The sequence below is a fragment of the Heteronotia binoei genome, chromosome 15 (genome assembly GCF_032191835.1).
Source record: "Heteronotia binoei isolate CCM8104 ecotype False Entrance Well chromosome 15, APGP_CSIRO_Hbin_v1, whole genome shotgun sequence".
NCBI classification, from domain to species: domain Eukaryota; kingdom Metazoa; phylum Chordata; class Lepidosauria; order Squamata; family Gekkonidae; genus Heteronotia; species Heteronotia binoei.
Window position 1 is genome coordinate 23,833,720 of NC_083237.1, and position 25,553 is coordinate 23,859,272.

Consider the following 25,553-nt stretch of genomic DNA (forward strand, 5'->3'; position numbering starts at 1 on the left):
CATAATGCCTTGCTGCCTGGGACAAAGATGGTCGGCGGTTTGGCTGCATTTTGGACCTCCAGACTTCCCCGTCGCTAATTGCCATCTTTCCCTTTCTGCTGTCATCTCAATTAAGGACGGGGAGGGTGGTCTGTCTGATGGGAAGGAAACTTGCTAGCTCAAAGGTGACTGGCCATTTTTTGTTTTCAGTTCCAGTAACCTCTGGTGCATCCTGAAACCCCCTTTACACCCAGTACGATCTACTCCAATTAAGACTATATAAACTGCAGGCTAGGAATTCTCTGTTATGCATTGGGAATCACTCCCCCCTTTCCATCACCAGTTTTTTGCCCTTCGGTACTGAACGTCTCACCTGAGGAATTCTGAGGAGCTTTCAGGCTGTTTTATTATATCTTGGTGTGTGTGTGTAATAAAAATCTGTTGGCATTTTTCAAGTTGGGGACATAGATAGACCCTCCCCCCCCTCCAATGACCATATTCTGTGGTTGCAATAAGAAAAATGTAATCAACAAACACATATCTTAAATCCAAGCAGCTCAGCATGAATGGGGAACGTGCACACACAAAACCCCATGCAAATCGAAGACCAGGATTTTAAACAGCACTGCTTTCCCAACTTCTTTTGTCCTCACAGTTTCTTTTGACATCACAGATTAATGCCAGCTACATTAATCTCCATACCTTTTTGTCAAAACAGATAACTGACTTTACAGATATTGATAGAAGATAGATCCTGATCCACCATTGGACCTCAAGTCAGTTTCCAGCGGGCCATCCAACTTCTGGATGCTAGGATTCTTTACATAAAACTCAGGTTTTGCTCCTGAATTAAGCAGGTTTTATATCTTTTAGCTAACTTGACTGTTAGCTGTTTAAATTGAATCCCCTGACCCCCCAATTTGCAAGCTCTTGCAAGAAATCTGTACATTGGGGGAACCACACCCTGTGGTCCACAGGATTCAGTTTAAACAGCTAACAGCCAAGTTAACTAAAAGATATAAAACCTATTTAGTTCACTTTGTTCACACTTACATAGAACTCGGTTTCAAAACCAACCTGCTCATTAATTGGACAGGAGCCATCAGAAAATTACAGCTATAATCACAAATCAATTCATTTCAATCTGGATAATTTAGCTTCCTTTTCATTTGGGTTTTGCAGTCTCTGGGAAGCTTAGAACTATATTGAAGGTAGGGCAGCAGGACTATGTACCATCAGAGCCTGTGATTTAAGTCAGAGGGCTCACTAGACAGTGTCTTACATGTAGGCATGGAATATGAAGAGTCCAAAACCCTGCGCAGCTCTTATTCTCTCTCACTGTTAACTGGGGAGTGGGGCAAACTAAGAGCAGCTTTGCTGAGTCAAAGTGAAGGTCCTTTCTGTTTCATACAGTAGCCAACCAAATGGTTATAAGATGTTCACAAACAACACAGGAAAAACAAGCTCCCTCCCTCTGAGAAACTTGGAGGCTTCATTTAGCCTTAAAGATCTATCCTCTACAATAGTCAATCTATTAACAGACCTATCCTCCAAGCTTTTGTGGGGAAATATTTTTAAAAATCCCTTTGAGGATATAGCAGGAAAGACTTCAAAACCAGTCTGATATTTCTGCTTTATCTTAGGCAGATTCAGAGCACAAAAGATTTTCTCTGTGCAAACAACCCCCTGCTGAGATTTAAAAGACCCCAATATTGATTTACATATTTTCTAGTCCATAATTCTGAGGTTTCCTTTTTCTAATGTGAGCAAGGCTGCAACTAACATCTGTGGAATGTAAAGCTATCTGTTATGCTGTTTGTTGTTCTCTAATTCTGTAATCCAGATTTAGTACATTGTGTGTAACATGTTTCACTGCATTGCTCTAAGTCTAAAATCTTGCAATCCTTGCTTTAATACTAGAACTGTATTGCGTTTCAGCACCATATTCTCTAATTTGGAGGGGTGTTCATATTCTGTTCTTATGGCATTGTCTTTTCAGTTGAAATCTGCCCCAGGTCTCAGCAAGCAAGGTGGGTAATGAAGTGAAGTGGGTAAATAATCCACCTTTTACAGAAGAATGCACACATGAAATGCACACATGAAATGGTATTAGGAGCACAAGCTGTTTCAGAAGCAGAGAGCAATCTCAAGGGATGGTTCTGTCCAGCTTTGGTTTATTTTTATTACAATTGTTTAATTTGAAAATCTTTACAGGAAGATTATAATGAGAACTGGAGAGCTGACAGAAAAGTGCATGTCTGCAGTAGCTGCACATTGGTGGCTGCACCCAGCCACAGATGGTTTTTCCAAGCTATTTCCACATTTAACATTAAATAGTATGTCTACCATGTTTTGTCACACAACCCTTCTAAAGACTGATGGTGGCATATATGCCTCCACTTTTTAGTTACACCACCCCCTTTAAGGTAGCTTATGCTAAAATAGAATCAATGCTTGAAGTCACCCAATGAGCTTCTTGACGGAACCCAGTTTTTTCCAGTCCTAAAACAGAGTTCAATACAGTTTTCAGCCCTTAAAATACAGTACTAATGTATTCTTCTGGAAGACCAGATCTTGCATTTGGAACTGCAATCAGGAACTTTCCTATCTTGGAAGATTTTGAAAGGTGTTTGTGTGTGTGTGTGTGGGGGGGGTACTATGTATCACATGCATGTACCCAGCACTGTTGTCCTGGTTGTGAGCTTGATTTGATAGCAGCTTGGAAAACTCCCCCCCTACATAGTTTCCACCATTTGTTTTAAAGGAATCCGAGTCAAGGTCTGTCACAGCTTTCCAAGCTATCGACTGCTTTAGTGACTTGATGGACTTCTCCAGTAGGTGCTTGGGGGGTGGGGCAAAGCAGGAAAAGACTAATTTTTAGTCCATCTTTCCAAAGGAACAAAGTTTAATTTGTCATCACTTGCATCTTTTGGTATGCTCTTTGTTGCTTCTTATAATGTGAGGCTGGCAGTTAAGCTGCACCCCCCCCCCTTTTCTTTGTTCTTCGGTAAGACCACTAGCAATGCAGACCAGTCCCTCAACCGCCCTCCTGAAACCAGTCTTGATACTGATTTTGTTCTTTGGAGCAGCAGCAGTAGAATCAAACTGAAGGATGTGTGTTTAGGAAAGAGAGGTCAAATATCCAAGACAGAAAGTGGCAACCATTTCTATTCGTGAGCATACGCAGACTTTCCGACACAGAAATGTGAGTTTATTAAAAAAGCAAGAGTAGCAAATTGGATTTACTAGAATGTGAACCACAATACAAAGCGTGTTTCTAGATAGCTTACAGAACTCTTTCAACGGTATTGTTAGTAGGGTTCCACTTGCAATATAAACTACTTACCTTTCCTTATGTACACACAAAATCTCAAAGACACTTGCCTAGAACAAATCTCATTACTTCTGAAACTATATTCAGAATTGAAAACACCCAGTTACACAATTGTACAAACAAGGAATTCATGCATTAGCACATTTTAAAAAGAAACAGCTCTTTTTAGGAACTTGTGGGGTGGCCCTGAAAAGGGCCTTTGGGTTCTTTTGGACTTTGCGGTTTACACAGGGAAGTCTTAACCTCCAAAGCCGTACAGCGTGCGACCCTGGCGTTTCAGAGCATAAACCACATCCATAGCAGTTACGGTCTTCCTCTTGGCGTGCTCGGTGTAAGTTACAGCATCTCGGATCACGTTTTCCAAAAAGACCTTCAACACACCTCGAGTCTCTTCATAGATCAGTCCAGAAATACGCTTCACTCCCCCGCGACGAGCCAGACGGCGAATTGCTGGCTTGGTGATACCTTGGATATTATCACGAAGTACCTTACGATGCCGCTTAGCGCCTCCTTTCCCCAGCCCTTTACCGCCTTTCCCACGACCAGACATCTTCCAAACGGGCCAGAAAAACTAAGAATGAACTTTAACAAGTAATGGCCACGGTTTTTATAGACTGGAATCCGACCACAGTGGAAACCAAACTACTATTTTAGAGCCCCGCCTCCAAAGCATTCTAATTACCTTTAATAAGGAGTCTATACTTTTTCCGCCAATCAGCCAAAGGGGATGTTGTAAACTATCCAATCAGAGATAAGACCACTTTAACACCATAGGAGAAAAATTCCAGGGGTGTAGCCTCTTCAATGTCCTTTAACACTCCCCACCCAAACAAATCATATGGTGCATCGAAGATCTGGAAGATCTTTCTATTTTCAAGGTGTCATAAGACTTTGTTAATTTAGCTGCGCTTGAATACTCTTCGACGCTTGTGCAACGCGCATGCATGCTGCTTGCCCTCGTGAGGTAACAAACTGGTTCCATTTTGCGGGGAAAGGAGAACTATAGTTCCTGATGCAGGAACCCTCTCTGGGTTTTGACTTTGCAATTCTGAGAGCCACACGCTCTTATTTTATTTTTCCCCCATTTGTCTAAGTATACTGCTGCGGGGGGGGGGGGGAGGTCGGCCAAGAGGACGAAGCGGCTGGAAACGCTCGTCTTGAAACAACAGCTCTGCCGTTGAAACGCATCTCGCTTCTATTTCTAACACCAACCAGCCATTTCTCTAAAGAATTGCGGGGAATGAATCTTGTAACCCCAGCTCCGAATGCAGAGCTCCACTGATCTCTCTTTCGGAGAATAACAGCCGGAAGCAACAATGGCTGTTCTCATTGCCCCCTACCCAGCCGCCGCCATTTTGCAGAAAAGTCGATAGGGCCGTGGAAATGCTTTCTTCTGATCATGACCAATCCTATCAAAGCGCGGGAATTTTAAAAATAAACATTTCTTTTTTCGCTCCACTTTCCCGGTTCCTCCGGAATAATTGTTATCGCTCTAACTAAACAAGGGAAGGTTTTGATATTAAAAACAACAGCTGATTTTACCAAGACACACTACGGTAGGTTCAGACATCTGACTCAAGAAAGTTTACGCTTAAATAAGCAATGTTAATGTTTAAGGTGCAGGCAAAGTCCTCTTTGACTTTGCTACTGTGATCCAACATGGCTGCCTCTCTCGATTTATTCTGTTGGATAAATTATTTCATTGGGCACTGAGGGTCCAACTAGACACCATTTCAAAGACAAATTCAGGCATTTTAAAAATGCCATCCCCGAAGCAATGGGACCAGGGATCTTGCCATTGAACACCCCCTGCCCCGGCCAAGTTTTCAGGATTCTAATAGCCTTCCCTTAGGGTTGCCAGGTTCTGCCACTGGTGTGTACGTGTGGTTTGGGGGGGGGAGATTAAATAGGGTTACCAGATCCGGGGAAAGAGCCTGGGGAGAACAGGGACCTCAGTGGGGCGCAATGCCACGGAGTCCACTCTCCAAAGCATGCATTTTCTCCAAGGGAACTGATCGCTGTAGTCTGGAGAGAAGTTGTAATTCCGATGGATCCCCAGGTTTACCCTGGAGACTGGAATCCATACTTCTCACAACTGAATTAAGACATGCTTTACTGATTTTAAACCATTTAAAAGGTAAAGATAGTCCCCTGTTGAAACTCAACATAAAAAAACTAAGATCATGGCATCTGGCCCCATCACACCTTGGCAAATAAGGGAAGACATGGCAGTAGTGACAGACTTCACATTTCTGGGATCCAAGATCACTGCAGATGGTGACTGTAGCCATGAAATTAAAAGATGTTTGCTCCTTGGGAGGACAGCTATGGCAAACCTGGGCAGTATAATAAAAAGTAGAGACATCATCCTGCCAACAAAAGTCCATGTAGTCAAAGCGATGGTATTCCCAGTAGTAATGTATGGCTGTGAGAGCTGGACCATAAGGAAGACTGAGCGCAGAAGAATAGATGCTTTTGCGCTGTGGTGCTGGAGAAGAATCTTGAGAGTTCCGTGGACTGCAAGAAGATCAAATCAGTCAGTCCTAAGGGAAATCAACCCAGACTGTTCCCTAGAAGGTCAGATGCTGAAGATGAAGCTCAAATACTTTGGCCACCAAATGAGAAGGGAGCATTCACTGGAGAAGATCCTGATGATACGAAAGACAGAAGGCAAAAGAAGAAGGGGATGGCAAAAGATGAGATGGCTGGACAGTGTTCCTGATGTAACAAACACGAATTTGAGCAGATTTCAGAGGATGGTAGAAAACAGGAGGGCCTGGCGTGACTTTGTCCATGGGGTCGTGGAGGGCCGGAGTCAACTGTGTGACTGAACAAGTCCCCTGTGCAAGCATCAGTCGTTTCCGACTCTGGGTGACGTCGCTTTCACGTTTTTTACAGGGTGGTTTGCCATTGCCTTTCCCACTCGTCTACACTAGGGGTGGCCAACAGTAGCTCTCCAGAAGTTTTTTGCCTACAACTCCCAGCAGCCCCAGCCAGCATGGCCAATGGCTGGGGCTGATGGGAGTTGTAGGCAAAAAACATCTGGAGAGCTACCGTTGGCTACCCCTGGTCTACACTTTCCCCCCAGCAAGCTGGGTACTCAATTTTACCAACTTTGGAAGGATGGAAGGCTGAGTCAACCTGAGCCGGCTACCTGAAACCAGCTTCCGCTGGGATCAAACTCAGGTCGTGAGCAGAGAGTTCAGACTGCAGTACTGCAGCTTTACCACTCTGCGCCACGGGGCTCCTTTTTAAAAGGCATATATAGTGAGAAGAGTGGTATAATGCAGCTACCCTTGATTTAGTTGTGAGACTATAATTTGGGCTGTACTTTATTGCCTCGTTTTAACATGTCACATATATGGACTTGTTTCATTCTTATTTCCGCTATTAGATTTGTTTTTCAGATTTCAAATCCAGACCCTCTCTTGTACTGATTTATACTTTGTGTGAAAGGCAGAATATAAATATATCCAGGGCTTTTTTTCTGGAAAAAGAGGTGCCAGAACTCTTGGGAAATGAAGGAGACACACATGGGTGCCCCTCATGAACTTTTAAACTTTTTTTAAAATATAATTTTGTTTCCACAAAGAGGTTCTGGAACTCTGTTCCGCCACATCCCCCCAGGAAAAATGCCCTAAATATATCATAAATAAATCTCTCCTTATTTGGAGGTTTTTAACCAGAGGCTACATGGCCATCTGGCAGCAATGCTGATTCTGTGAAATTAGGCAGATCATGAGATGGAGGGCAGGAAGGGCTGCATCAGTGCTTAGTTCTTGTGGCCCTTCCTTACATGCTCAGGGAAATGCTTTGCCACTTTTGGGGTCAGGAAGCAATTTTTCTTCAAGCCAATTTGATGAGGGATCCTGGACCCCCCCCCCCCCCCCCGGCATCTTCTGGGCAAGGAGCAGGAGTCACTGCAGGTGGGGAAGTATTTGTGAATCTTGCATTGTGCAGGGGTTGGACTAGATGACCCTGGAGACCTCTTCCAAGTCTATGATTCTATGAAATCAATTCAAAATTTGGATGAGCATTTCAGTTTTTGGGATTCAGTATCATGGGAGTGTATGTATCTGCTGCGGATTCAGATATCAGTAACAAAACCCTGAGTTTCTGCCCAAGTGCTTTGGCTGGACTAAGCGTGTACACAGTTTTAGATTTTGCCAACACTCAGGTTTTAACAGCAAAATTATTGACACTTTCAAAACAACGACAGTGGTAAGCAGTTCAAGTGAAGCTTAACCAGATCACCGTGAGGTTACTCTGTCCCGAATTTATTAGATTACACTCGCTTTTTTTGTACAGGCATAAACAAAAACAGCTGTTTCCACATCTGCTGAGAATGCTTTTAGACTCTTAGCCCAGGAAAGGCAGTTCCCCCCTCCACATCTGCCTTCACCCCTGTATCTGTATTTCCGCAAGCCTGCTGTCCAAAGATAGCCCTATAATCATATTCACCCTCTCCACACCCTGCCCCCATAGACATCCACTACGTAACGATTTCTGAAGTGGTGTGTTCTATCACATTTTTATCCCACTGTACCCCTAAGCAGCTTGAGGCAGCACGTATGGTTCTCTTTTCACTCTACAAACACAGCAGCCCTATGAGGTAGGTTAGTTTGAGAGGAACTAGACTGGCTCAAAGTCACCCAGAAGAGCTCTATGGCTGAGCAGGGATCTGTTTCCCCTGATTCTAGTCCAATCACTATCTTGTGTTGGCCTTGTCTCCAGTTGACAAGATAGTTTGAGTGTGGACCTAGGGATTCCCTGACTAAAATCAGCACCAGCTATAGAGGCAAACAAAGAGAAGGAGCAAATCTTGCATTAGTTCTGGCACCTGGTACGGCTACTGTCCCAGTTTCTTGACAGCAACCATGTCCCTTTATTAAGGAGTGTTCAGCTCAAAAAAAAAAAATTCCGATACAAGCATCCTGTGGTACCAAGAAAGCCAAGATGGAATGTGGGGACAGGGTTGCCAGCTCCAGGTTGGGAACACCTGGAAATTTGGGGATGGAGCCTGGGAAGGACAGGGATCTCTGGGAGACAATGCCAAGGAGCCCACCCTCCAGAACATCCATTTTCTCCAGGGGAACTGATCTCTGTAGCCTGGAGATGAGCTGTACTTCCAGGGGATCCCCAAGCACTACCTGGAAGCTGGCATTCCTGGGGGGGCGGGCTGCTTCCTCAGAATCTCCCTCTTAAAGTTCTTCTAATGCAGGGGTCCTCAACCTTTTTGAGCCTGGGGGTCACCTTTGGAATTTTGACAGTGTGATAGGTGCAATCACAAAATGGCTGCTCCCACGTGGGCGCTGCAGGAAGCGGGACCAGCCACAAAATGGCTGCTGAGGCTTACCTTCAGTCAAGCAGTGAAGATCCTAGTGCTATGTTGGCAGCTACTACCAAAACACAATTTTTTGAAATTTGTAGAGCCAATGAAATCTCCAGTGCTTAATGAGAAACCTTGCTGTGTAAAAAACCCACCTGGCCCTAGCCACTTTCTAAAACCATTTTGTGAGCACTCAGGTTGGGAGGGGAGGAGTTACCATAGTGTCCATAGGCACCACATTGGGGGCTCCTTTTCTAACATTTCATACTGTAGGGTCCTATGAAGCCATAATCTGTTTCTGGAAAATGGCAAGTTCAAAATATGACATGAACCCACTATAAAATCCAAACACAATCCAAGTCATACCATGTGGCTCTGCAATAGGGTTGCCAAGTCCAATTCAATAAATATCTGGGAACTTTGGGGGTGGAGCCAGGATACATGAAGGATAGGGGCACCATTTTGGGGGGCTCATAGAATTGGACCCCCTGGTCCAATCGTTTTGAAACTTGGGGGGTATTTTGGGGAGAGGCACTAGATGCTATACTGAAGATTTGGTGCCTCTACCTCAAAAAACAGCTCCCCCAGAGCCCCCGATACTTCCAGATCAATTTCCCATTATACCCTAAGAGAATCGATCTCCACATAGGGAATAATGTAGTGCCCAGCACACATTTCCCTCCCCCCCCCCCCTTTCTGGCGACTCTGAAGCGAGGGATTGGCATCTCTAATTACGAGTTGCTGCCAACTTCTTCAAAGTAACATAGACACACCATCCCAAGAGGAAGCCTTTCAACTGAAGACTGAAGCCTCCAGAAGTGGAAAGTCACATGGGGGCTGTGAGGGCGGGGTTTTCCCCTGTGGGCCAGCTGACTGGGGGCGGGAAGGAGCCTGGGAAAGCGGGAGAACCCCCGCTGGGACCTGCGGATTGGCAAGCCTACTCTGCAACATTGAGAATTCTAACTTTCAATGACTTTGGTGGACTTAGAAAAGGAGAAACTGTGCTCAGGACAACACCATCAACCTGTTCCAAATCCATCCATCTATCCATATTCTTAGAAAAGGATATCCTGATTGCTCCCAAATGGAAATACTATAACATTCTCAGTATCATTTTATCCTAACAACAGCCATGTGAGGTAGGGCAAAGACAGAACAGGCCCCAAGTCAATCAGTGAGTTTCCATGACAGAATTCAAACCTGGCCCTCCCCAAGCCTAGCCCAGTACTTTAACCCTACAAAATACCACCTGTGCTTTAATCCTCTTACCCTCTAAGTGGCATTTGAAGCGGGTGCATCTCTTAACATTCATCATGGAGCCAAGGTGAAGTTGGATAGTGCTCTATAATCTTAATTGTGTTTTCATTTTATGCAGTGCAATATATTCCCCAATTCATAGGTTGTTCTGTTCAGGTATCTGCAGTTTCACTGGGGGTAGTACATCTGACATTGGTAAAATCAATCTGTAATTACACATGTTTATTTTTTTATAATTGACATGCACGGCAGTCCTCAGAGGGAGTGCTGTTTGTCCAGAATCATCTGTTCGCTTGGTTGGCCTTGTCAGTTATTTGCTGCCTTCCTTCCTCATAGCTGAGGTGACCACTTCACATTATCCCCCAGTTCCTGGTCCCATCACAAGCTATGTGAAGCCTCTGTAGAGCTCCCCACCCCATCCTCCCCCTCATCCTCCTCCCCCTCCTGGTGAGGCAGGAAGGCTGAGTGATCTTGACTGTCAAAGCAGGAACTGCTGAGGTAGTCTTCAGAATGGGTGACGGCGGCCATTTCTGGCAAGTGGCCTCGCTGGTGTCTCAGGAGGCTGTAGGAGCGGGAGAAAAACTTGTGGCAGACCCCACACTGGTGTGGCTTGTCTCCCTCGTGGACCTGCCGGTGGCGAGCCAAATCAGCCAGGCGCTTGAACTCTTTCTGGCACATGACACACTGGAAGGGGCGGGCAGCCGTGTGGGTCACGTCGTGCTGCTTGAGGTGGGAGAGGCGGCGGAAGCGTTTCCCACAGCGGCTGCACTGAAAAGGCAGGGCGCCCGTGTGGATGAGGAAGTGCGTGGCCAGATCATATTTACTCTTGAAGAGTTTATAGCAAATACTGCATTCGTAGGCCTTCTTTGGGGATGGCCCTGGGGGAGAGGAAGCAATCGCAGGAGACACCACTTCCGCCTCCTGGGAGTCGGCCTGACCGAGCAGAGGGCAGTCCCCATTGACCACATGCATCCGGCTGTGCTGTCTGAGGTAGGAGGCGAGGCGGAAGGCCATTCCGCACTCAGGGCAAGAGAAGGGCTTTTCGCCGGTATGGACCACGTAATGCCGCGAGAGAGACCACGGGCGAGCAAAGTTCTTGTGGCACACGCCACACTGGTGCAGCTTGGCTCCCTCCTGATCATCTGGGTCATCTTGGCTCGCCACCTCTTTGAAACACTTGTGGGCCTTCAGCTCACCCTTCGTCTCAAAAGCCTCGTTGCAAGCGAGGCATAGCAAAGTCCAGTCTTCCTGCAGGAGCACCTGCTTTTGATTTGGGGCAGCAGAGACAGGCATCCTGCCATTGTTCGTGCTGATCTGCACTGCCGCTACCTTATTTTCATGCGGTTCCTGTTGTGGAAGAAATTTACCTGGCTCTTGGAAAGGCTGGGATCTGCCAGTGCCCCCTGGAGAATGATTGGTGGCTTCGGGGCATTTGTGGCGGGCCAGATGTGCCGAACGGCTGAAGGTTTTATGGCAAAGTTTGCAGCGGAAAGGTTTTTGCCTGCCGTGGGTCAGACGATGGCGTGCCAGGTAGTATGCAAATTTGAACACTTTCCCACATACGGGACAGGAATTCTGGCTCTTGCTCTCAGCCTGGCAGTGATGATCATGCACAGCTGCTGCAGAAAGGAAGGCTTTATGACAAGCTGGGCACCGGTGGGTGGGATGCTGGTGAGCTTCAAGCATGGCAGGCTCAGGGGGTGGCAGCAAAGAGTTTGGTTCAGGTGAGTCCGGCAGCTTAGGAGACTCCATGAGTTATCCCTGTGAAAGAAAAAGGCAAAACCACTGAGCTGTATTTATGATACAGTATTTTAAAATGCAGAAAGCCAGCTTGTGAGTTATGTAGGTAAACGTAGTTCCCTGTGCAAGCACCTGTCATTTTCGACTCTGGGGTGACGTTGCTTTCACAATGTTTTCATGGCAGACTTTTTACATGGTGGTTTGCCATTGCCTTCCCCAGTCATCTGAGTTATGTAGAACTATTCCTCAAAATGTGTTGGTTTTTTTGAGGGGGTGGGAGATGACAGCAAGGGGAGGAACGTGGTATTAATTTTGTTGCATTCAGACTTTCTTGTTTTAATGCACCAAGACCTCTTTTGCACTGGCACTAAATTATGGTACAGACTGCCCTGTGAATTTAAGCCTTTCCCTTCCTGTTTCACTCTTGCGCTGAGTTTCTTGTTTTATGGGGCCAACATGACTATGCACTGCATTTCCCCCCTTTACATTTAGACTTACCATACAGGCATACAGTGCCAGCTTACTAAAAAAAACCTCCACTCCATACCTTTAAGGCTTTTTAAAGTTCTGGCTTGCAAACAGCTGGTTCCCCAACTCACCTGGGGTGAGTCTCACTTGCCTTTAGACAACCAGGCAGGAAAGATTTTATAATGCCAGGCAGTTAATTTCCCCCACACCCCAAGCTATTGATGGGCAAATAAGATGACATGCAGGTTGGAGAAAACTATGAACAATCCAATTCCACAATTTGCTGAAACTGTCCATGTGCAATGGCAGCAACTGCAATCAAGCATCTTTTGGAGAAGGAATTTGCAAGCAAATAATATCCTTTATGTGTAAGTGGGGTCCCTTCAGAACCAACTATGCTCCATAGATTTGCTCTGCTCCCCTGGTCCAAACGACCCTTCCCTTCGTTCTGGAACAAGAGAAATGGTTTTCCGCTCATCTCTGAGGCACAACTTTTCAAAGACATTTGGTCTCCCTGTTCACTCACTCTTCTAAAGATAAACTCTGCTGCTACAGGATGGAATCAGGCCTCTTTATGTTGATGGAAATGCAGGGACTTGAGTGGTTAGAAAACACATTTAAAAAGGAAGACGGGGAGCCACAACTTCTGGGTTTCCAAAGAGATGGGAAACTAAACCTTTTCGGGCTCACTGGAATTATCACCCTTGTTTGTTAATACATACAGAATCATGCACTGGTCTTTAGACAAAACAGAGGTCCTGTCCCCAAGGAGCTTACAGCCTAAAAAGGGAAATGAAATAACAAGGGAAGGGAGGAGAGGGAGGGATACAGATGAAGTCTGGTGTAGACATTGGTGATTCTGGGGCAAAGGGCTGAAATCCCAGGCTTCTATCCTCTTTACACAGATGAAAAGGCTGTTTGGGGAGACACAAGGGAGGGCCCCAAAGGGCAAGGAAAGAGATCCTAGGAGAAGGCCTTAGAATGATCTAACAAAGGACTGGGGCCTGGTTGGTTTGGAATGGTGGCTCAAGTGCTGTTGGAGCATGTCCAAAAGGGGAACTCTGTGTGGCATCTGAAAAACTTGCAGTGCCATCTTAAGCAGAGGTATATATACCCTTCTACATCTGCTGGCTTCAGAAGGGGTTTAGAGGGGTGTAGCCCTGTTACGGATTGCAGTGTAACAGGATTTGCTGCGGCCCACCGGTTCTGTGGACTACAGCTTGGGTGCCTGAAACGCCTGTGCTCACACAGACAGGCGCATACACACAGACAAAATGACAGAACGAGGGAACTGCGTCCCCACCATTCACGACTGGCCTCTGCAAGCCCACCACTGAGGATACCTGACGCTTCATGCCTCTGAGGAAAGCGGACGCCCTGCTTTCTTCCCAAAAGCTGTTGGTTTTTACGGCGCCACAGGACTTCTTTTGGTTCCATGGCCCTCAGGGGTCCTTTCTCCGCCCGCCTATACTCAGGCGTCTTTCAAAGGGTGGGTGTTGGGAGCTATTCCTGGATGGAGAAATCCGGCACCCTCAAACCTGCGCACTCAGCCTGAAAGAGAGAGGGCGGGCGGAAGGGATCTTTGGAGGAGCCCGAGGCCACCTGGGGGCGCCTGTCCGATCGCTCCCCTTCTCCTGCCCGGCCGTTCTCCCGGCTTTGTTCGCAGCGGCTGCTCTTGGAGAAAAGGGCAGCCCTCCTCCCCGATCTGCCCCGCACCCCCCCCCCCCCATCCTCCACCCCCCTACGTTTCATCGCCGAGGTCCCCGTCTCAGTACCTGGTTCCGCAGTTGCCGCCCGGAGGGGGAGGCGCCCGGGCTGGGAGAGCGAGCGGCGAGGGTGGCGGCATCCAGTGGCGCAAGAGACGTCGTCGTCCTTCGGCGAGACATCCAGGCACCCAGATCCACCCCTCCCCTCCCGGCAGGCACCGCCGTGGGCAGCACTGGCGAAGCCCGGGACACCCTCACGTGTGCGCCGAAGCCCCCGGTTGGCACCCAAAGCAGGTTTACGCGACGTGCGCAAGCCTCGCAACGCTGACATCCGGCCCTAGCCCTTCCCCTACAGCTGCGCCATGGGCGCAGGCAGCAGCGCAGCAGGGAAACGCAACCGTGTGAGCTGATTCCCCACCCAGGAGCACTCTGCAGTCTTCTTTTATATGGTGTTCCATTAAGTCCTGGTCTAAACAGCATTTTGTGTAGATGCTAGCTTGGGAATCTACAAGAAGCACAGCCTTTTCGGTGGCGGCCCTGAGCCTTGGAATGCTCTTCTGCTGGCTGTTGGTTTGGCTCTCCTTATAGAGTTGAAAGGGACCTCCAGGGTCATCTTGTCAAACCTCCTGCACAATGCAGGAAATTCACAAATACCTCAAGATGAACATATGAAGCTGCCTTATACTGAATCAGACCCTCGGTCCATCAAAGTCAGTATTGTCTACTCAGACTGGCAGCAGCTCTCCAGTGTCTCAAGCTGAGGTTTTTCACTATTTGCCTGGACTCTTTTTAGTTGGTAATGCCGGGGATTGAACCTGGGATCTTCTGCCTACCAAGCAGATGCTCTACCACTGAGCCACCATCCCTCCCCAAAAGATGCTGCTTTCCCACAAATAAAACTCTGGGTGGAAACCTTAAGCTAGGACAGGATCTCCAACAGGATGCCCATGAGTGCCCGCCAGGACCTTACTTGGTGCCCACCAAGCATTTTTAGAAAATAGGTGGGGCTCTTGCCCAACAGGGCACTAATTTGGCTCTGAAGATCTGATTGGCTGTGCAGATTAAAATGACATAGGTTCAGGGGTAGCTGCCACATAAAACATGCTCCCACATCCTTCCCAGTGTATTTTTAAATTACCCCTCTACTGCCCTGCACTTGGGTTTCCTGTTTATGTGGCTCCACCCCTTGCAGCAGCCATTTTGTCATTGTGCTCACCATCCCTTGGCAGAATCCCAAAGGTGCCCATAGGGCCGAAAAACTGAGAACCTTTGCTTGAGGAGGAGGTAGCCTGCCTGGATTCTGCCAGGTTTGGTGCTTTTTTTATATATACAGACTGCAGAGATTGCCTTTGATTTTTTTTTTCTTTTTTATACCTGGACCAATTTCACACTCGGCTTGTTCCGGAGGAAGAGCCCTTTTGCTCCTGGTGCTTCTGTCTATTTTTGCACAAGCTGCCCCGGAGCTGCGAGTTGGTCTGCTGCTTTTCCGCAGCAAGCAAGATCCTCTTACAAGCTGTTTCTGCTTGCCATGGAAAAGCAGCATGCCAACTCACAGCTCCAGGGCAGTTTGTGCGAAAACTGAGAGAAGTGCCGGGGGCAAAAGGGGTCTCCCCCAGGAACAAGCCCTAGTGCTAAATCAGTCCTGGTCTTCTGCCTTTGGTATATGAACAATGCTTTGAGGGCAGTGGCTGGGGGCGGGGGGAGTGTATGTAAATAAAATCAGATACACCCACAAGGCAACTCCACACACACACACACACACACACACACACGCAAAACCCTGCCTTGTAAAACTTTAAGGTGTGTGGGGGGGTTATACAATCTATCCATGCATACAGGAGGTTGATGCTTCTACACCAAGGCACATACTGCGTGCAAACCCAGTCACACAGGACAACTAACTTGCATGAACAAGGAGCAGGCATGACGCAGCAAATGCGGAATCAGCCTATACCTGGTAAGCAATTGGCTCAAGGTCACCCAGAAAGCTTCCATAGCACAAGTGGGGATTCAAACCCAGGTTTCTAAGATAACTAGTCCAACGCTTTTAACCACTGTACCAGGCTGCACGCACTGCAGCTATCTCAGCCATCAGGCATGTGACAAAAACCACCTACTTACCTCAAGCAGAGGGGTGATTGGATGGGCCTCACACACAAAAAAGGGTTAACCAGGATATTGTGAACGCTCATTCTCCAATCCACCAGCCTATGTCCCTTGCCTCTCGGGTTGCTAATTGGCCTGGGGGGGGGGATCATCCTTAAACAGAGTCTTAATATGTGGGAATGGGCTACTGAAGCTTTTTCACAGTGATAGCAGCGCCTCCTAAATAAAAGGCCATTTATCCTCTATGATGGGACAGGACTCTTCCACCCTTTTGCAGGCAGTTTTATGTGTACTCAGTTGCTGTCAAGAAGCTGGCCTTGTTTAGCCATTTCTTGGACTTTTAGGCTGTGAGACTAGTAAGTTACAGGAGACTCCCCTCTGAGAAATTAATGTCTCGATGACTTGCACTTGCCCAAGAGGCAAGGGATGAGATGAAGCCCACCACAGCCGCATGTGAGATAATGGAGCTGGTCAGAGACCCAGAGGGAGTTCCATCTCAATAGCACAAGGAACTCTGAGCATGGGTCATCTACAGAGGTACCTGGTCACATGTCTTAGCTACAAACCTGATTGGCCAAACAGGATCAAGCCAGCTGCAGGCAGTCTGGCCTCAAGCAAGGCCATTTGGTGTTTCTGGGCATCTTTTTGGCTATAGGTTGGGTTTTATGCAGTTGGAACACCTGCTTCCTGGATTTTGGATCTGTGTCTTCTGTCTGATCAGGTAACATCTGGATCAGAGGACTAATACCTGAATATGTACTTTAGGATAGTTATTTAGCTTTATTATCTTCCCTGCTTTGCACAACTCTTATATTTGTATGCTTTTGCACATTTCTTTTAATATACTTTATTAATCATATTCCTGTGGTGCCACTTGGCTTTTGGGGCTTCAGTCAAAACCCACGACCTTGGCTTATTTTGGCTCCAGCTACCAAGTAGCAGTGGAACTCAACTTGCAAGTGACCTATCTTGCAGGGCGGACTTATTGATTAACAGCCAATAGGGCTGGAGACTTGGGTCTCCTGCGTGGCCAGTTCAGGACAGGTGGTGGCTCATTACCCTGCGCAGTGAGGATTCACACCCCAGTTGTGTATGTTCTCTTGACCTTCACCCCAAAGCCTTCTTGTAAGACAAGGGGGCTTGGACAGTTGGCTCATCATGACTCAACTTACCTGTTCATTAAAATTACACAAGTCCTGCTCTGCTGTGCATATGTTCTCCCCCCCACCCCCCACATATGTACTAGCTCCACTGGAGCCTTGTACTATGAATCCATACCCTCTTCATATGTATATACCAGGTGCAGTGGCCTTGCATGTGTACACATGCTCTGGGTAGGGTTGCCAGATTCAGAAACTCCTGGAGAATTGGAGTTGGACCACGGGGAGGACAGGGACCTCAGCGGGGAACAATGCCACTGAATCCACTCTCCTAAGCATCTATTTTCTCCAGGGGAACTTATATTGGTCAATTGGACATCAGCTGTAATAGCAGATCTCCAGGCACCACCTAGAGGTTGGCAACCATGGCACTGGGATGCTTACACTTTGAAGTGCATGGGCTGCCTCAGATTTCTCTAAGGATTTCCCTTTGCTTACAGCATACACCCACCCTTAAAGGCTCTCTTCTGCACACCTCTTTCTTCCTCGTCTCCAGAGCCTTCTATTCTGCATTCTGCAACAGAATTCTAAACAGGAATAGCAGAATCTGGGGGAAAAGATTGCTCAAAGGGGGCTGCATGGAGAGAACAAATTCAGATAGCTTATTATTCCCCTGGGACCGTGGCTCCATAATCCTTAGCGTTTCACTGCATATAAGTACTTATTGCAAGAAACCCCAATATTTAATAAAGCAGTAATCAGTGGCAAACTTGTTGATGGGTTTTGGAAGCAGCTGCATTATCACTTTGGAACGCTGGATGTTTAGCTTGTGGAATATTATGGTAATTAACATCTGAACCCATTTTTTTGGCCTTGGAGAATTGTCAGGCAAGAATATGTGATCTTATCTTTAATCAGAATTATTTACTTACTGCAAAGAAGAATGTCCTTCATTTTGTACACAGTTGAAACAACATGGGTTTACCTTTTCTATTTTAAGGAATTTCCGGGGGCTGAGTGGGGGGCTTAAAGCAGCAAGAACAACCCTTTTAAAATTATTCCAATTTTCTTGTAAAACCCTGGAAGCTACATATATTAGAATAAGCCACTCAGTGACAGGATAGTGCACACCTGAGCCCCAACTTTGGAATCCAATTCCCAGTCTGAGATATACTGGGAATGTTCCTTTAAAAGCCTACATGCAGTGTGTCAGAAGCAATACTCCCTCTAAGCTGTGGTGTCTTGTGAGCAAAAATTCTACTTCGTGAGCTACTGGCATTAATGTTGTGAGCTAAATTAGTTTGCTTCGGGGCCATTTTTCCTGAGCTAAGACAAAAATGTGTGAGCCATAGGCTAAAAAAACTGTGAGCTAACTCATACTAACTCAGCTTAGAAGGAACACTGGTCAGAAGTTATTTGTGCAGGATGAGGGCCCCAAAAGTACATATTGGTCCCAGGGCCACTCCCTGGCATCTTGAGAAGGAATCTCAAGGCAGCAAAAGGCCTTTAAATACGGAGAGCTGCTACCAGACAGAAGATTCAGTAATACAGAGCTAGAAGACTCAGCTACCTGCCTCAGCAACTCTTTCAGTTTGTACAAGATCCTCCTTTAATTCAGGTGTGTGGTTCAGTCTATGTGTGGTTTTTGCTTTAGCTGATCTCAGCCTCATGTGTGCAACGGCTCGGCATCTGCCCCTGCAAGGCTTTTGCTATAGGATGGCCTTGTCCTCCGAAACACACAAGGGCACAGACACGTATGCTGTAGAGAAATGCCCAGCCAAGAGGCTTGCATTCCACAGAAGATAAGGAACTGGAATTTGGTCAGGAGCTGGCTTTTATTAGATTATTTTCAAGGTCCTACCAAGGGCTTATCGAAGCAAACAAAAGAGAGAGAGAATAAAACAACTATTTGTCAGTAAATTATTTCGTGGGGGGTGTAGGGTGGAGAGAGTTGTTTCTGTACTGAAATCTAAATTATTGAACAGAACACACAGAGCCCAATCTGTCCGGCCCAGGTGCCACCAAGACAGACACAGGTGGACAGCAGAGAAGCCAAGGGGAACAGGAAGCTGTTTTTCCTTTCTGATGTGCTGAAGTAATCAACAATGCCTCTGTATGTAGAATATGCCATTCTTTTCCAGCTTGTTCTTCAACAGCTTCATGGCTTCTGAAAAACCAACCCCCTGAACAAGCTCGGCATTCTGGGAGACTCCTTTGAATACAGACGGGCAAGTCTGGATCTACTCTAGAGTCGACCGGTCCCCCAACCCATGTATCCGAGCACAAAGGAGAAATTTATTGAGCATTACAAAAGTTGTAATTCTCTCTTCACCAAATATTGTATGTTCGAAGTTGCCCTTACACTGTAACACTTAACCTTTCCCCCCAACAGCTGAGCCTTAACATGAAGGCAAACACATCCTTTTAAGCATTGAACCAAATTTCAGAGACAAAAAGTAAATTTGTTAGAAATGAAAGTGTTTCTGAGTTGTGAACAAGAAGCAAAGAGAAAAAGTGAAGCCAAAAAACAAGCTGCACCTCTGATCAGAAGCAACCTACCTTCGAGCACTCTAATCAAAACTGCTTGAGTTAACCATGTCAGAAGGCCTACAGATACTGTTAGGCAAGCAGATGAGGCACCCTAAAGCAGACATGAGGACTGCACACTCTACAGGCAGCATGCTTTTTTCTTTCAGACAATTGTGCTCCACTGGCTAATGGGCAAAGACTGTGATGTGTGAGCTGCTTCATTGAAAAACTAAGTGGCTAGTCCTCGTGACCGCTAAGGAAAGGGAAAAAAAGAAAAACAAGAGTTTCAGCCTTTTGTCTAAAGCTAAGAAATTTGCGGGGGGGGGGGGGGGCTGAAGGAAACTATTTTTGTTGTTAAACCTTGCCATTTTTAAGCTGAACACGTGATGATTTTTTAAAAGGGATACTTTAAAAAAAGTGTTTGCACTCAGACATATTACAGCTGTTAAGCAGGGGTTCCCTAAATTAAACCTTCAAGCCTCTCTATAAATAACGCTGGGCACAGTTATCCTACAAATGGATTTTCCATCAGGTCAATGAGCCTTCCTTTCCCCTGGAAGCCTCAGGAAATGTAATTCTGTGAGGATCTTGAGAATCTTTTGAACCTGACTCATCCATTCTCATGGCCAGAATTCCTTGGGGGAGTGAAAATCCTGGCAGTCTGAGGTTCAGGATGCTGCTATGCCTCTAGAGATGGAATGGGGAAGGCAGAAGTCTGTCCTAACTGCAGTGACTCTTGTCCAGAGGCAGAGAAGATCAAGGGGTGGGGGGGGGGGAGAGGGAGGAACAGAATCACGCAGTCCAACAGCATGATGTAAGGTTCCTGCAAAAGAATACATTTACACTGACCAATAGTGCTGCCTATGAACACAAAAGCTAGGCCTCCTGCATGATGGTGGTAAGGAAGTGTTGGTGGTAGGTTAGTCATGGGTCTCCTGGTCCAAAGCTCAACACATCCCCGGGAGGAGCTTGTGTCTCCCATGACCAATGGGAGACCCTCCTAGGGAAGTCATCCTCATGTTCTAAGAACAGTTGTCCTAGAGCACTTACACTAATCTGGGATAAAGGAACCTTGGCATGGGTAGGCTCACTTGGGTAGCACTCCTGGAGACAACCGCCTTGACTGAAGGGGTTAAGTCCCTGGCATTCCTTTCCTTCCACCTGGAATATTGCAGGAACAAATCCAAAGTGCTCAATTCCCTGTCCAAGCAAGCACCACTAATACTCAACAGCTCTTGAGTATGTGCAAGATATTTTTACCAGCTGCAAAACGGAACACTAGTAAGTAATACTTTCTTGTATTGCTGTCATCTTTACATCGCAAGGCCTCTACCCTAAGCTAACGGACCATGAGGGAAGGGTAGGCGAGTGTGGGTTTTGAGTGCATGAGGCAAGAGCTGTGTCTCCACAACAGGATCACTTCTGGCTGCCCCTAGGGTGGAGGTAGAGGAAAGCAGGGCAGGACTATAGTTTCAGGAGCTCCCAGTCCCCCACTAGTCAATCCCACGGTGCAGCTTGAGATGCCGGGAAAGGTTGCTCAGAGTGATGAAGCCTTTGTGGCAGACGGTGCACTTGAAAGGCCGTTCGCCGCTGTGCAGCAGCCGGTGCCGTTTCAAGTAGCATTCGTGCCGGAAGAACTTGCCGCACTCGGTGCACTGGTAGGGCTTCTCGCCGGTGTGCACCAAGACATGCCGGTCGAGATCCCGGGGGCTGCGGAAGTATTTCTCGCACTCGCTGCATTTGTAGAGTTTTTTGCCTGGCCGGGCTGGGAACGTTCGGAGGTCCAGCTGGGGCAAAAGGTGGCGCTCCAGCTCGCTGCCCGAGCCAGGGGTTGGAGGTGTGGCCACAGCGTGGCTCAGCTGGTGCTCCTCCAGGGACTGCAGATTCACAAAGGGCTGGCCACAGATGCCACAGGTGAAGGAGGGCTCACCTCCGTGGGCAGTCAAATGAGCCGCGAGAGTGTTGCCATTAGCAAAAAAGGTCCCGCATTCGCATTGGTACAAGGTCTCTGGGGGCCGGGTGTCTGGTGAGTGGCGATTTGGGCAACCTCTGCTGTGCTGCAGGGCCCCTTCTTCTGGCTCCTCCTCTTTCTTTTCCTCTTCCAAACCTTCTAGTTCTAGACCCTTGTCAGCCTGTTGGACCTTCCCTACACAGACTGGGCAAGGCGGGGGCCTGTCCTTGGCATGTGTGAGTTTGTGGCGCTCTAACAAGGACGCGGCGTTAAAGTCCCGCTCACATTCTGGGCATTTAAAGGGCTTGATGTCTGTATGAGCCAGCCAATGGCGTCGCAGTTCAGAGGCCAGCTGAAAGTGCCGGCCACAGGCCCCACAACCAAAAGGGGCAGCCCGACCTCGCCCAGCACTACAGAGGTGTCCCAGGGGACTTTGCTCTTTGCCGCAGGCTAGGCAGCGAGGGGTAGGGGGTTGAGGGGCTGTGGCAGCAGGGGAAGCCCGATGCTGCCGCTTGAGGTGGCGGCCCAAGCTGCTGCGGGAGGAGAAGCGCAGTTCACAGACGTGACAACAGTAGGGCTTCTCTCCGGTGTGGACCACTTGATGGTGGAGAAGTCCAGTGGAGTCCCGAAAGCCTTTCGGGCACATGGTGCAGCGGTAGGGACGCTCCCCTGTGTGGCTCCGGATGTGGTTCACCAGGTTGAAGGAATGCTTGAAGCTCTTGATGCAGTGAGGGCACTGGAAAGGCTTCAGTTCAGTATGCCGGGCAAAATGGCGGCGTAGGTCTGAGCGGTAGCGGAAACTCTTGTCACACTCAGAGCAGTGGAAAGGGGCCCGGGCGCCGCCTCCGTTGTCTGTCAGGAGCGACGGATCGTCCTCCGTATCAGAGTACAGAACCGCACACTCTTCCACAGATCTGGTGGCAGTGCCAATTCCCGGTGCCTCAAGGGGGCGCTGGCCCTCTGGCCACTGTTCATCGCAGTTCTCCATTTACCCAACAGTGCCTCTAAACAGCAGAAAGGGGACAGTAATAGAATCATAGCAATGAAAGGGAGGGAAAAGCCAGTGAATCCCAATCAATGTTCCCTCTAAGATGAGTTAGTGTGAGCTAGCTCGCAGATTTTTAGCCTCCAGCTCACACATTTTTGTCTTAGCTCAGGAAAAATTGCCCCAGAGCAAATTATATTACACTGTAGCTCAAAACTTTAATGCCAGTAGCTCACAAAGTAGAATTTTTGCTCACAAGACTCTGCAGCTTAGAGGGAACATTGATCCCAATCCTTAGCATACATATCGCCACCGCCCCCCCCCCCCCCCCACATTAACCCATACAATCCACATCAGCAGAGGCAAAGCAGTAGCTGCAGTAGTTGAAAGGGAACCATTCTAGCTGACTAACACAAGAGGCCAAGGCAGGAATTTTAAGAGTTTGCATGTATGTGAAAATGGCTGTTCATGTGGGATAGGGATTGGGGTGGACAATATACATCAGGATAGTCTGGTTAAGAGATGGTTTAATACTTTACAAAGCACAAGAAGCCAGGTTCCTACCCTAATCTATAATTTGATGCAAGGGATCCAAGAACATGGGGGAAAGAGACGGAGGAAAAGATAGCAGTTTGTTTCTGTTTCATATTCTTAGCCTGTTTCAGTACAGGCCAGGGATGAAGAAGTTACACTTTCAGCTTTTTTTCTTAAAACTGGAAGCTGAGTCAAAGGTTTTTGGGGAATTCTCTCATTTTCTCAGTTCTGTATGCGTCAGTAAATACAGGAGTGGGTTTGAACATGTGTGACCCCAGGTTCAAATCTATGTCCAGTCACCATGGGAATTAACTTCAGGCAAATCACCCTCTGAGATCCCAAGGGAATTTCACTAGCTTGGTATGAAATTAATTGGGACAATGATTTTTTTTTGTACACCATCTAAATATAGGGATAGGGTAAGGATGAAAACGAATAAAAATATAGCAAGAGCAAAACAATATGCTAAGAAACCTTCTGAGGGTAGCAGTTCCTGATATCTTTGATAGGCTATGGGATTGTAGACAGGAGACTGAGCTTTGTGTTTATAAGATTAAAACCAGGAACAAAATTCTCTATCTCGTCCAAGAAACAGAGAAGTCCAGACTCCCACCCTACTCCCAAATTATCCTACTTTAACTGTCTCTCAAAGAACCCAGGTTCCAAGTCACATGCCCTCACCCAAGGCATATATATTCCAGCAACCTATCAGTAGATGCAACGCTACAAAAATATGTTCAGGAGTAACAGCTCGCAGTGCCAGTATTGTGTCCTACGGATTACAAAACAGAACAAGACAGAGCAAAACAGTACAAGGATGTACTAACAGATGACTAGGTAACTGTTACTGTTCTGGCACTGTTTAAATCATTTATTGAGGTAGCAATATAAAAACCCAGGGACGGGAAGAGGTCAGGACATCTGCAAACCTGTACCTGAGAGTCTCCTCTCCCTCAGAAGAATCCAAAAGACCCAGCATCTGTCATGATCCTATTAACATTGTTTGCTCCGTTAAGGCCACCCCTGCTGGCACCTCCAGTTCATTATTCTAGAATAACTACTGCCACATGAGGGTTGAGATCATGATCGCTAATCTATTCACATTAACTACAATCACACATTAATAGGATATGGAGGAAATCATTCCTTTGCCCTCCCCCCGGGCTACATCAATGAAAGAAGTATGCAAAGGGAGTGTGTTTGTGTCAAATCTGAATTAAGTGGTTTTGAGCAGCAACGTCCCTCCCCCCGATAAAAAAAACCCCTTCTAATGCTGCCCCGTTCCTAAAGAACCCAGGAATCTTGGCCCCTGCATCCTTTCTACCTGCCTGTCCCACTTAGCGCCTCTCGTGTACTGTATAGTGCGTATGAGTATGACAGAAGGGAGATCTCCCTGTTGTCCCTTTGCTTTCCTGAGGCTGAGGAGACTCGCTCCCCGAATCCTTCTTCGCCCCCCACCTCCCGGTACTCACAACTTCTTATAGGTGCCGACATCGTAGCGGAGGGAGTCGCTTCTCGTCAGAGGAAGGGGGCAGAGCCTCTCCCACCCCCCAGAGAAGCAAGCGGTCCGGGGGCGGGGGTGTTGACCTCTCGCTGCAGCCTGCGTCCCCGCCACCCTCAAATCCAGCCCCTGTGGAAGTTAACAGGACACCCCACCCCCCTCTCTGCACCCATCTTTTCTGTGGGCAAAGAGGTAAAGAGGACTATGAACGGTCGCATCGTGGCCATCCTTATTGTGGGCAAGTGGTAAGGGACGGGGAAGCATCGGAGAACCTCGCTGAGATGCCATTTTTAGTGTGGGCAGGGGGGATGGGGTGGGATGTTTGCTCAGACTGCGATAAAAGGTTAGCCTTTCGATCCACGGAAATTCATAGCAGCAGTAAATCTTCGATTCTCAACGTTTTTAAGCCGGGAAGCGTTTCGTGCATAAAGGGGGGGGGGGGCGGAAATCGAGGTGCCATCTTTACTACTGGCAAAGGGAGGCGGGACGAGAGCCCCCCTCCGTGCTCTGGGCAAAGAACTGAGGGAAGGCACCATCTTTACTGCTGCTGGGACAGCCACATGCCCCTCCCCCGCCATGTTTGAAACGGGTAAAGGCAGGGCTGTAGCCAGAATTTGGAAGGTGGGGGTGGCATTTACATTTTTAAGGGCACTGCTGCCCAGTGCCCCAAACGACCTTCCCTCTAGTGGCACTCTCCCTGCCTGCCTGCCTCTCTCTTGCCACCGCCCTCCCCTCCCCCCCCAACCAACTTGCCCCCAGCCCCCCCCTCCCACAGTTAAGGGCCTGTGGATCAGCTGTTTTGCGGGCCCTTTAACATGCACAGGGGCTGGGGACTGCTTCTGCTACTGGCCCACGTGCTGTTTTAGTGGCAGGGAAGGGAGGGCAGCGGTGAGCTCACCACTACCCTCTCTTCCCCACCAGTAAAATAAGGCATGGGCCAGCAGCAGAAGCAGCCCTCCCCTACTGGAGTTAAGGGCCCGTGAAACAGCTGATCCACAGGCAGTGCTCTCTTCCCAGCAGTAAAATAACGCTTG

The 25,553-nt window shown here is 47.7% G+C and overlaps 3 protein-coding genes across 3 annotated transcripts; all 3 read right to left on the bottom strand.

Annotated features, from left to right (window-relative positions):
* Positions 1–3,493: 3,493 nt before the first annotated feature.
* LOC132583689 (histone H4) lies at positions 3,494–3,974 on the bottom strand. Its single transcript, XM_060255314.1, has one exon. It carries the CDS (start codon positions 3,861–3,863, stop codon positions 3,552–3,554), a length of 312 nt encoding a protein of 103 aa, XP_060111297.1. The 5' UTR covers positions 3,864–3,974; the 3' UTR covers positions 3,494–3,551.
* Positions 3,975–10,277: 6,303 nt separating this feature from the next.
* On the bottom strand, positions 10,278–16,010 carry ZNF579 (zinc finger protein 579). Its single transcript, XM_060254981.1, has 2 exons — positions 15,935–16,010; positions 10,278–11,660 (listed from the first exon to the last, which is right to left on the bottom strand). The coding sequence occupies exon 2, from the start codon at positions 11,649–11,651 to the stop codon at positions 10,278–10,280; it is 1,374 nt and encodes a 457-aa protein (XP_060110964.1). The 5' UTR covers positions 11,652–11,660; positions 15,935–16,010.
* A 3,868-nt stretch (positions 16,011–19,878) lies between these two features.
* FIZ1 (FLT3 interacting zinc finger 1) lies at positions 19,879–24,718 on the bottom strand. Its single transcript, XM_060256002.1, has 2 exons — positions 24,491–24,718; positions 19,879–22,503 (listed from the first exon to the last, which is right to left on the bottom strand). The coding sequence occupies exon 2, from the start codon at positions 22,485–22,487 to the stop codon at positions 21,042–21,044; it is 1,446 nt and encodes a 481-aa protein (XP_060111985.1). The 5' UTR covers positions 22,488–22,503; positions 24,491–24,718; the 3' UTR covers positions 19,879–21,041.
* Positions 24,719–25,553: the final 835 nt, after the last annotated feature.